The 12,751-nt window shown below is 39.4% G+C and overlaps 3 protein-coding genes across 3 annotated transcripts; 1 reads left to right on the plus strand and 2 right to left on the minus strand.

Moving 5' to 3' along the window:
• Positions 1–446: 446 nt before the first annotated feature.
• MELLADRAFT_84164 (family 47 glycoside hydrolase) lies at positions 447–710 on the minus strand (the record flags this gene model as incomplete). Its single annotated transcript, XM_007418750.1, has 1 exon — positions 447–710. One exon carries the CDS (start codon positions 708–710, stop codon positions 447–449), a length of 264 nt encoding a protein of 87 aa, XP_007418812.1.
• A 5,562-nt stretch (positions 711–6,272) lies between these two features.
• On the plus strand, positions 6,273–8,371 carry MELLADRAFT_69684 (uncharacterized protein; the record flags this gene model as incomplete). The annotated part of the gene is made up of 9 exons (XM_007418742.1): positions 6,273–6,555; positions 6,585–6,596; positions 6,716–6,793; positions 6,870–7,142; positions 7,228–7,470; positions 7,556–7,825; positions 7,951–8,031; positions 8,090–8,206; positions 8,238–8,371. The coding sequence occupies 9 exons, from the start codon at positions 6,273–6,275 to the stop codon at positions 8,369–8,371; spliced, it is 1,491 nt and encodes a 496-aa protein (XP_007418804.1).
• Positions 8,372–9,635: 1,264 nt separating this feature from the next.
• On the minus strand, positions 9,636–10,923 carry MELLADRAFT_69685 (uncharacterized protein; the record flags this gene model as incomplete). The annotated part of the gene is made up of 7 exons (XM_007418743.1): positions 9,636–9,856; positions 9,919–10,050; positions 10,113–10,211; positions 10,274–10,347; positions 10,408–10,504; positions 10,579–10,656; positions 10,758–10,923. The coding sequence occupies 7 exons, from the start codon at positions 10,921–10,923 to the stop codon at positions 9,636–9,638; spliced, it is 867 nt and encodes a 288-aa protein (XP_007418805.1).
• Between the last annotated feature and the right edge of the window lie 1,828 nt (positions 10,924–12,751).

Here is a 12,751-nt window from a genome sequence, read left to right on the forward strand (position 1 = left end):
TATTTTGAACTTTGAACCAATGTTTCAAATACCAAACTTATCTTTTGATTTGAATTTGTATTTGTTGACATGAAATTTTGATTTGAGATTGTTGGTTTTTAGGTAAATCAGTTGCATTTAGCGAACAATGACCCTGCTCCGGGTGGACACATTCCTCTTCTTTCTCATTTCGCAATTCCGAATGTCAAGTTGACCTGTAATAGGTGAGATGATCATTCAGGGAGTTGGTGATTGATTTGGTGATCGATTTCATGTGACCACTAAGAATGAAATGGCTAAATTCATGCATAAGAAAGACCTGCGCGAGTAGCAGTGAAACATCAGTCATGTTCATTGAGATCAAATCAAGTCGATCGTAAATCATCAGATTATCAATCACCATCATTGGAACAGCAAGATCTTTTGCCAAATGTAACAAATCATCATTATACCAATAAACAATATCCTCAACTGTTTTCATGATCTGAAGCAAAGAAAGGACCACCTAAAAGTCCACCCAAGACTCGACTCGTTGGTTCAAAAGATTGTACACATGAATCGATATCGCAGTTAGGTACAGTTTCAATGATTTGTTGTGTTGCTTTTGAAGATGCATCGAGATCTTGAAAGACAACAAACGTATCAAGCAAATCAATTGACACTAATGCAAAGTTTCCGAGTACGTTGTTAATCTCGTGATTCGTCCGTGGATCGATTTCATAGAGTATCATACACGAAATTATAAAAATGTAGAAAGCGATTCATTCAAGATTGATGGATACGGGTATTTCTTTTGTTAGCTGCTTCAAGATATCTCAGATCGTCTCGGATAGGTAGGCAGGTAGAATGGTGAATTGATAAATATTTCGGTCCAGTCCTAGACCCTGGCAAGAAAGTAATTGTAGCTATTGAAAACAGGAAGATGATGAATAGTGATGAGGAAAATTAGATAGGTTGAGTGGATTGATTGAAAAACCAACTTTGTCATTTAGATATGCATCTTTGATGTAATCATCCAATCCACGATCCCAAGTTTTGTTGACCAGATATCTACATCATGATCAAGGATTTTAAAAATCAGCTTGATTGAATAGATGTTGGGATTGAGATAAGTTTGAGCAAATGAAAAGCTTACCTCAGTTCTAGTACAAATCAAATACATGTTTTTCAGTAGGTGGGGATACAGGCTCAGATCACAATTGATTAGTAGATACAAGATTCAAAATCCATTCCTACTTCTTCATATGTTTCTCTTAATGCATTAAATTGATATCTTCATCTTCTGGTTTCATACAACCACCTGGAGGTACTAAATTTGATGATCAACAAACATTTGATCTTGTCAAGTGTTTGATACATAAATAAAACTTCTGCTGTTGAATTTTGAACCCATGATTTTGAAAAGAGTTCATTGAAAGTTGAATTTACATTTGGTTTTAGATTGATTGGAATGAGAAATTTAGATTTGAATAGATTTTCTTGAATTCAATTTAAAGTGGAATGTATAGGATTTAATGTTGCTTGATCTAAAGCCGGAATGGTTGAAGACGTTGAAGACAAAGGTGATTGAGGTGAACTTGATGATAAAGTAATAAGCGATGATGTCCTTCAGGCGAATGTGAGAATAGTTGATAAGTCTTGTAAACTTGTACGCGGATTGAGTGTGATTGGCAGTGGTGAGTATTCCTGGATAATTTCGATATCTAATTCCAGTAAGGCAAGACGGTGCGGCGGATAAATGGTATCATTCAAAAATGACTGAGTATAGCAGGGGATGTAAACGGCCTAAGTCCGATCGAATGGAGTGGTCAAGGGAAACAGCTGAGGAGCAGGAGGCACAATTAAAGTTTGGTACTTAGCCTTTAGGTGTACCACACCACTTGTTAAGGCCTTAGGACCACCTGTTAAGGCCTTAGGGGTTTAATCCAGTTTCGCCGAGAAACTGGGTTGTGCCTTTAGTGTTATGATTATTATGAGCGCCAGGGGATTGTTGTTGAGCATTTTGATTGTCAACACCACCTTGGATAGAATTAGGATTTATACCACCGTGTTTGTTGTACTGGATCATTCAATGTCTTTTGTGATCTTTCAATTCCTGGTATCAACAAAGAAGTTGTGGTTATAGATTCAATACAGGCATTGACGTAAGGTATTTTAATTTCTCTTAAACACCTACCAGATTCAAATGCAATTAGCCAAAATAATCAATCTTAAACTCCAGTAAATCTACAAGAATACAAGAAAACTCAACTGTTTGAGATAATCATGAGATCAAGGTCTGGTTTTAGAATCTCTACCAAATCCCCAATGTACCAAGGACCACAATGATGATCACACCACAGGCATCTATTAGGTTCAATCATATGTGAAACTTAATGTGGTGACAGAGTTCACAATAAGTCTCAAATTTGGATTGAAACCTATTAAAATCCAAGGTCCCCCCCTTGCCTTTAATAGGTTTCAATCCAAAAATTGAGACTTATTGCGGACTCGGACACCACAACTTCGCTCAATCGGGTCTTGGACATAATAATTCCCGTGGTGTCACTACTGTGATACTGATTGCATCATCTACAGTTCCTACTGCTGAACTTATTCCAGCCGACTCCAATGAGAGTAAATTCAGCAGACTTTCATAAAATTGAGCCAACGATTCTTTTGAAACCACCTTGAATTGGTTAGGTCCTTGAGCTGCTCAAATGGCTGCAGAAGATTGAGAAGTAGTAATTCTATATGTATGAGTATTGCATCTTTGAATGACTTCTTGCACTGATGGAGTTGAATATTCAGCAGGTGATCTGGATTAGATGAATATAAAATTGGTTATTGTCACTTCAATTTGATTGAATCATGAGTTGTAAGAGATTGATTTAGATACATTTTACAATAAGAGGTAGTAATCAGGAGGGTCTCTCCATTCGCATGGCTTAAGAAAGCTGAATAAGCAAAACTTCATCTGTAGCTGGTGTCACGTGAAGTAGTGAGTGGAGCAGGTTGTGAGCTCAATGAGGATTTTTTCATTGATAGATTATCATATTGATACATTCTTGTAAATGGGATGGCTTTCTTGATCGCCCATCTGCCTCAACTCAAAGATTGAAGAAGCAGAGCAAGTAAAGGGGCTCCAATTTAGTTTTATGATGATTCGAGTCAAAATCGAAAGATGAGCTTCGATTGATTGTTGTTGTATGTTTGATGGCTTGGAGATCGTCCTGACACTACGCCAAATTGCAAATTTACCGTGGAGTTTAGAAAATTGAGTAGACATAGAAAATTATAGAGAAGCTGGCAAGGGTCAGAAAAATATGAAAAAATAATGGGAGGACCCTTTGATGCATTCCGATTGTCTGGCATATTTTTTCATATTTTTAAAACCACAATGCATATAACAATACACAAAATATAATATCTTCTGGGCAGAAAATATAAAAACCAACACACAAAGATATTGAGTAGTCTGGGAGAGAGACAAAAATATACAAAAATTTGCATATTGTTCCTATGATTGAGAGCTTTGATTTGAGTATTTTTTTGTATTTTTAGTGTGAAAATTGTTGATTGTACTAACAAAAAACCTCCAAAATTCTCAGATTACAACCTGTAACAGAGATTGGAATTTGGCTAAGGGGTGACAAGGGGAAATCTGGAATTCTATATCCCTCATATCTTTTGCAATTCTGGGCCAAAAAACTTGATAATTAGTTCATTAGGAAGCCATGAAATGCATTTGAATGTTATGTTAACACATCAAATCTCTAGCTCCGCTACAAAAAAAGATATTTGTCTTTGAAACAATTTCCTATATATCCACGTAGATATTCTTTGAAATTATATGCAAGTTTTCTGTCTTGATGAAAGATATAGTCACAGACTTTGGCTTTCCAATGAAAAAAAATTAAGTGGTTTGATCAAGAATTGACAAAGATATAGGGGATTGTTGAATTCAAATTATGCCCTCCAATCTCTGTTACAGGTTGTAATCTGACAATCCTGGGGGTTTTTTGTTAGTACAATCAACAATTTTAACACTAAAAATACAAAAAAATACTCAAATCAAAGGTCTCAGCCATAGGAACAATATGCATACTTTTGTGTATTTTTGTCTCTCTTCAAGACTGCTCAATATCTCTGTTTGTTGGTTTTTATATTTTCTGCCCAGAAGATATTATATTTTGTGTAGTGTTATATGCATTGTGGTTTTAAAAATATGAAAAAATATGCCAGAAGATTGGAATGCATCAAAGGGCCCTCCCATTATTTTTTCATATTTTTCTGACCCTTGCCAGCTTCTCTATAATTTTCTATGTCTACTCAATTTTCTAAACTCCACGGTAAATTTGCAATTTGGCGTAGTGTGATGTGCTCAAGGCCACCGTTCTTGATGCAAAAAGTGATGGATCCCCTCGTTCTTCTTCTGGACTTGATTTGCAACATTGTTTGTAGACTTGAATAAGCATGATAATTGAGCCTAAAACAACATATCAGCAGATGTCATGTTTTGACTACAACTTTGATATGATTCATTCTGACTTACGTTACAAAGTTCACAAGATGTACCACAATTGATGATATATTGATATAGCAGATCATGAGCTTGATCAAATCATGAATTGAATTTGAATAAGGAGTCAAATCCCTCAGTAACTCAGCTATGTCCACTGTTGAGACAAAAAAATTGATTGACAGAGTTACAGACTGTGAAAAGTGATTACATCACAGCAAACATATCTTTTGAGGCCCTGAAGTGTATTAGAATCCTTGTAGATAGCAATCAACGGAGTGATGCGATTGAGAAGACTGAATTCAGAACGGTAAGCTTGAGTGAGAATATACTAAGGAAGGATTGCTAGACCAAACTACAAGATCAAACAAGTGAGTCAAGTTGATTCTAAATGACCATGCCAAGTCCATCCAACACCTGAATGGAGTTTCAAAACTTGAACAGGTGAATCACACATTGAAGTTAGGTACAGTATTGAGGATTTGTCAAGTAGCTCTTCAAAATTGATCTTGATCTTGAAAGACAATAAATGTATCGAGTGAATCGATCAATACTGATGCAAAGTTTCAGAATATGACGTTCATATCATGATTTGCTCTGTATAGATTCTTTTTGGTATGCAATCGTAAGGGGGATTGATGAGATTGAAGCGTTAGATGTGGCTTCTCTTTTTTGGCTGCTTCAAACTCCCTTGGGTCGTTTGATTGCGTTCGATGGCGGTAGGTAGGTCGAATGGTTGATTGCGGATTTTTGGTCCTGGACCCTTCAAAGCAGTGGTTGTAAATAGTTGTTGAAAAAGGAAAAAAACAAATGAGTTTTAATAAATCTCAAGAAGTTCAAGGCAAACTAACAACTGACGTCATCGTTTGGAAATGCATGTTCCATGCACCGCGTCTGCCACAGACCGTCTCGACGTCGAGACGGTCAGAAGGTTTGCATATTGTCATCTAGAACGTCTGTCGATTGTCCGCTGCCCCAGTTCAGCAGGTTTGATCTGAGCTCGGAGCTTTGATCTGAGCTACCTTAGAGGGCTGCTGCGTTGTTCAGCCATCGGAAAGCTCAAACAAACTTGAGCACACACACCTTCTGAGTACTGAGTCCGATAAATAAAAATGAAAGGTATAGAATATTAGACCTAAAATATAATCATTTGAAAACGAGAGAGAGAGATTACTGGCACGGTCGAAGTCGTACATTGAAGTTAAAAAACTATGATCAAATGTCGAAAGAAAGTTGGATAATGGTCAAGTCAAATGCGTTCTCAAAGACTGAAATTGAATCAAAAATCAATAGAGGAAAAATATCAATCTCGTTGAAGAATAAATATACACAGCGGTCTTTTGAGGTTAAAGAAACTATGATCAAGAGTCAAAAGTTGGAAAGCGGTCAAGTCAAATGGGTAACTGGGTTCCCCGAGACTGAAATTGAATCGTACCTTTACGTTTTAGAATATTCATAGTGATCGTCTTTCTTCTTCCACCACACTCAAAGGCCAAATCTAACTTATCCTTTCATCTTCGCCAAATACTAAAAAGAGCTTTCCCACAAAGACACAGGCCTTTGGGATCGTGATGTCGTGATGATTTGAGGTCTCTGTTATACTCAAAGGGATGATGAATGGTCTTCTTACGTGCACCCTTCAAACTCGCATTTGAAGGAGCTCCAATAATCGTGCCATGGTCTATAGGTGCACGGCTAGCGTAACACAATTGGTACAGAGAACGAGAAGGAAATACGTACAAAGAATCGAGAACGCGTAATCGCACACATCAAACAGAAAAAGGGAGAAAAAATGAAGAGGGAAAGCAGCGCTTCCACCCCGCTGCCCCCTTCATGGCCAGTGGTTGAATCCCGGCCAGTGGTTGAATCCCGGCCAGTGGTTGAATCCCGGCCAGTGGTGAATCCCACTGGAAGGTTAGAGCCAACTAAATATATTTTCTTTCTTCTGGAACTGAGCGGGGATGGTGATCCTGTCTCTCATACTCCCTTTTGGTCTTATACGCTCACCGCGGAGGTTTTTTCTGACATTCGGCAAACAAATTACATGACCTTTGACCCTGATAATTGGGTTCGCAGTACGCTGAAACTCATCTACATCTTATAGGGAAGGCAGAAAGTGAGTTAGACAATCTGCTCCGTCTTTTCATCTTTCATTTCTCCTTCTATTAAACTGAGTTATATATCAATTTGCATTGACTTCCCCGGATACATTCAATAGATCACTCTTTAACGCAGTGCCATTTGTCATGAGGCTAGTTCGAAGCTCCCTTAGTTTTTTGAAGAAGCACATTACGAAGGCAAGAGGCTGGTTTGGTGAGTCGTCTTGTCCCAGTTTGCAGACCATCATCTCGATTTTTGTTGATGACTCCATTTTCTCAACCAACGAAAGCTCCTAGCAACGATTCTTCGCCAGGTGCTACTGCTCGAGCAGTAGTAAGAAAACCGGCGTCCACCATTCAAATACCTTCAACCGATCCGAAGTCCAGTGAGACTTGGGGCGACCCTTTTGTTACCCCAGAATTCACAGAATTCACCAGAAGTATCACCCCGCAGGTTGACTCAATGAGCACGAGTGAAATTTCACATGATGCTCAGGTGCCTTTACATGAGTCCGACCCTTTTCTGGCTACTAACTCCACAGTCAACGTTACATGCTTTTTACGTACGTTCAAGGAACATACCTTTGCTTGTTTACAATGATCCTACTTGACTCTGTGTACTGATTGGTACGCTTGTTTGGTCGGCAGGTACTGCAAGTCTGCCACATACAGTCGTTCGCTGCGATCACATCGGTGTTGACCAATCCTCCAACACTTCTGGCGATTTTCCCTCTAATCATGTGTTTCCTTTGACGGAAAGCAACGCTGCCAAGGAAGATCCTACTCGGACAAGCTCCGCCTCCAATCTCTCTGACTCGAGAATCCTGCTGGGTGAAATTTCACCGGATGGTTCGCCACTGCTCAACAAACATCACATTAGAGGCTTTTCAAGTACGTATAAACGATACATTGTAGATGCTTATTGTGAACCCTCACCTATCTTTTCTTATCGGTGTTTGCTTTGTTTGTTTTTTAGGTATAGCAAAAATGACACAACCGCCCTATGATTGTGGTTACACTTCTAGCGATGTCTTATCTCCTGATGTTCTACCCTTGATGGAGAGCAACGATCCAAAGCAAGCTGCCACAAATGCGACTCAATCCGAGCCCGAAGGTCCTCAATCCGAGCCCGAATTTCCTCAATCCGAGCCTGAAGGTCCTCTTCTTAATTCTTTCATCACTCCAGATGTCTCCATTTCTGATTCCCGTGGTATCAACATGTTACTGGATGCTGCTTGTGTGATCTGTAGGCCCACCCTTCTTTTGTTAACCATGATTTATCTCTTTTTATATATTTCTCAGTTTGATTTTGATTGATTCACATCCCTGCTCTGGTGATACATTTCATGTTTTTCGGAAACTTTCATTCAGCTCTCCAGAACACTGAGAGTCCAACCACTGTCAGCAGACAATCCAGAGTAGCATCCCCTATGGACATTGATGCCGAGTACGGTAGGTTTGAGATACGCATTATTCTTTCTTGTCAAAAACTGACAAATGTATCTATCAGATGTGGAAATTCCTTCCAGACGGTCCAATCAAGTCCAAACCGAATTCTCACACGATTTGGTACCCAATGCCATCATCAACTCAGGAAAACACCAGCTTGAAAACTCAACAGATGATGGTAAGTGCGAATAAACTGTCTTTCCCTTCAGTTGAGATACTTAAAAGTTGTCTCGAATCAGAGCCACTCCACAAGCGCAGGAAGGCTAGCGTTTCAATATCAATTGAATCACCCTCTGGGAATTCTTTCACCTCCATCTCTCCTGACGGTCAGTTAGTGGTTTGATTTTGTTTTAAACCAAGAAGATGAACCCCTACTGACAAATTCCTCCTGGCGATCCGTTGTGTGTATATGTGAAGCAGCCTGTGGAGCTTGCATTGGTTACATCGATGAATTCCTAGACGACATCAACCACCAAATTCACTTGATCCGAGAAGGAAAGATACATTTCATTCAATGTCCCCATGTTATATGAGTGTTAAACATGACTTTGTTTGATATTCTTATTTCACTCTCCCTACTATACTTTGTGTATAATCCGATTCCTTTTCATGTAAATATCTTTTTGTGATCTATTGCCAAGTCCCAAGTATTTTGATAGAGAATAAACTCTATCATTGAAACACTGAAAATATCATATACCACGTTCATACCGAATAATTTAAATACACGCCTAACTTGGATTTAAACACAACTAGAGGATAAGCGGGCCCGCTACTGATCTGGTTACACAACCAGTAAAACCTCTTCGAGAAACGTGCAAGTTGTTGTTAATATTTCTGACAGGAAACAGTTTGGTAGAGACCAAATAACTTACAGCACAAGGACCGTCTGATACCCCCTCGACGTCGAGGGGGGCTGGGAGCCTCGCAATTATGCCCAAAAATCGTATCAAACAATTTGTCTTTGTGGTTCCTAGCCCTGGCCAATACTTAGCCAGACATCGCATTGACGAGCGTGACTGTGTTTGAGGCTTGAGCTCTCATTCTGAGCTGAAATCTACATGCACCCTGAGTTCTGCAAAAAAACGTTTTAACTAACAAACTCAACCAGTTCAAGATCGTCATCCGTCTCCTCAAGCACCACAAACTCTGATTTGCCCACTTTGGCGTGACCGTCCTTACCCTGGGTAAACTTATGACACGTGTAGTCCTTCAATTCTCATTCACATGTTTAATGTATTTAATCGTTTAACAAATCTAAAAGTAAAAAAGTTTGTATCTCGTAATAACATAGAACGTTAAATATGATCATGTTGATTAATTTGATTTCAATACCTTCAATTTGTATCATTATAAGATTTTCAAAACCATCCAATACTATATGTCATTATTGTTTGGACACTACTTGAATGGATGAGTGTTGGTTTTTCTGGTTAGAAGTCTAACCGAATTTGGCTTGAAAGTTTTCACCAGTTCTGGTCGTCTAAATTCTGGTTGTCTAAAACAACTTTGTCTTACATTTGATATACTGAAAATATGAGTTATGTACACTATATACAAAAGACAGCTAGAAGCTTCAAGTTGAATCGATTTGTGAGGAAAAGAAATCACGCCTGGAAATGTGATAAAAGTCCCGCGAGTCGGTTGAGGTGACCTTGAATTTCCAGGAGAAGACTCTCCGTGATTTGATGACAGTTACAAATGGGGTGCTCCGGCGTGGGAACAGAGTCGCTTTGGTTGATTGGACTTTTAGCAGGGTTGCTATGTTCCAAAGTGTTGTGGTTAGGTGCACTGGCAAACAAAGGACTGGGGAGCGTGATTTGAGGGCCTGCAATTGTATTTTTGAGTGAGATTCAAATAACTGTGAAATGTAAGAAAACAGGAACATACCTTCAATAGACTTGTTGATACCTGTCCTGATGGATTGTGTCCCGCGCTTCTCACCACCCAAAGAGCGGACTTGGGATGGGGGTCGGATTTTTATGGAAGGTTTGGGGGTCATGAGGCGCTTAGAGGGTCGCACTGGTTCATGGAACGAGGTGTTATCTTGTGGATTCACGCCAAATCAAAGGCCAAAGACTCACTGTCATTTGCTTCCTCGATTCCAAAAAATCCGCGCTTTTTCGGACCAGGAGAAGAGGGAGTGAATCCTGTTTTGGGACTAACAGGACCGACACCTGTGGCTGTGAAAAAAATGGTCAACAAAGGACTACACAGGACTACACTGATTGTAAGATGGACTCACCATTGAGATCTGATTTGTGGTTCATGAGGCGAGTAGAGAAACGTAGTCTGGGGGTTGAGGCTGTGTTTGAAGCGCTGGTAGATGTAATGTTGGTGTTTATGATGGCTGTATTGGTAATTGAGGGAAGATGTCACCTGGGTGCCCACATAAGTAAAAGATAATACAGCTTAGACTTGCCGTTTAACTCTGCTTTGAGCTCAGACATGAATTCGGGGTTTTGCACGATGTTGTCTGACAAATATGCAAATAAATCAGAAGACGCGCCCAGCAAAGTAGAATAAGTAGAAAAAGTTTTTCAAACCAACCTTCCTCTGGAGAAGAGATATTGGATTCGGAGTGACTATTTTGGGTATTTGATGAAATTGTTGTTGGGGTAGGGATATCTGGAAAGACAAAATTGTAAATCAGTATTCTTAAATGCATGGATTGGTTGTCAATAGGAAAGTCTTAAAATTACAATCTTCGAGAGACAGAATGCCCATACCCATAGGCGGAGACTCTAACAGAATGGAGTGACTGGAGTTGGAAAGCTCATCCGATGGTGAAGGTACGCAATACCCTTCAGCGGTGCCTGAAGTGCCCTCAAAAGCAACTTGATGTTGAGTATCAACAGAAGTCGAGATGGTAAGTGTTGAATGATAATCAGACATGATGAGTAAGATGGGATGGGTAATGACAAGATGACCACGAAGCACAACTTGAAATTAGAAATTTTCGATGAATGAGGTGGATTGTTGAGTGGATGGAACGTTTTTCAAGTCCAAATGACTGTTTCAAGAATGAGAGGTGTTTGTGAATCAAGAAAAGAGAAAGAAGAGACTGCGGTAAGTATCGAATGGTGAAAGAAAGGCAGTGACCCTGTGAAGTTTGGACTGACGCTTCAAAGATGGTCCGGCGAGTCGTCTTCCAAAGTGAAAAAGGCATCTCATCTCGATTCCAAGCATAGAGAGAGTGTTGATAAACGCGATGGATGTTCCAAGAAGCACAACACTAGTTGCTCATTGGAGGCCAAATAGAGTCGGCCGGAAACGAAGCTTATTAGACTGGTTGAGTTATTTTCTTGAGCTTGAAATGCATTTGTAAAAGGAAAACGGGTGGGAGAATTTTACACCGTGCCATGTACACCGACTTTTTCGGTGTAAAATCGAAAAGGTGTAAAATTACCAAATGACCCCCTTATTTGGTAATTTTACACCGTTTCGATTTTTTTTTCGTCAGTGTAAAAAAAGTATGTGTAAAACTTTCGGTGTAAAACTCTTGTACCCGGTCGTGATATCGAATTTTACACCGGAGGATTTACACCGAAAACTTTCGGTGTAAAAACTTTCGGTGTAAAAATGTGATTATGTACCTCGAGGTTTATTTTTACACCAAAAGTTTTACACCATGTGACTTTCGGTGTAAAAACTGTAGGTGTAAAAATAGAGATAGACAGGTCGAAATGCAATTTTGCACCGACGATTTTACACCGACAACATGAGCCGGATAATTCGAAGGGCAATGGAATAAGGAGCCAGCAAGCGACGAAGTCCATCCATATGTCATAAACTTAGTGGTTGTTAGGACACAGATAAGGAACGCTTTTTTCATTTATCAAGGGTCTCTTCTTATCTTGTATATTTTAGTCCATATGTCTATCACCAAAACAACAACCCCTGATGAGTATCATGAGCCGGGTTAATTGTTGTGTTTTCTTCAACTGCCCTGGACTGGATCACTTTGGCAATCGAGCCAATTTGGTGATCAATTGATTGGACCAGGGCACAGTCTCAGATATACCAAAGAAGGTAGGAACCCTTGGTGCTTGTTTCAGCCGTTTTCTCAACAACGAACATTGGTTTAGCAATATAGAAGCCCTTTTCACAACCCTCCTTTTGTCTTGTCCCCTCGACTTCATCTTCTCTGTGGTCTGGATTTTGTTTGTCAACTTCCTCATCGTCCAGCCATCAACATCTTATATATCAATATAGAAATCTTTTTCACACCCTTATCATTGTTTGGCTTCCTAAGTTTCATCTTTTCATTGTCTTACCTCTTACCATGTGTGTTTCAGTGTTGCTTGATTTTTTCCGTGGTTTTGAATTTATGTTCATTCTTTGCTGCTTTGAAAGATTCCTTTAGTACTCGTCTTACCATGTATGTTTCATTGCTGCTTGATTTTTTCCTTTCAGTACTTCTGTACGCGTAGGAAATCACTCAAGTGGTTTTGAATTTCTGTTCATTCTTTCCTGCTTCAAAAGTTTTCCTTGATTACTTGTCTTACCATATATGTTTCATTGCTGCTTGATTTTTTCCTTTCAGTACTTCTGTACGTGTAGGAAATTACTCAAGTGGTTCTGAATTTCTGTTCATTCTTTGCTGCTTCAAAAGTTTTCCTATAGTACTTCCGTACGCTTAGACTACCATTTCGAGCAGCTTAGATTTTCCACCTCGTGTCTCTCCCCTTCTGATTTTTTCCTTGTAGTACTTCCGTACGCG

Source organism: Melampsora larici-populina, assembly GCF_000204055.1.
Source record: "Melampsora larici-populina 98AG31 unplaced genomic scaffold MELLAscaffold_104, whole genome shotgun sequence".
Lineage (NCBI taxonomy): Eukaryota > Fungi > Basidiomycota > Pucciniomycetes > Pucciniales > Melampsoraceae > Melampsora > Melampsora laricis-populina.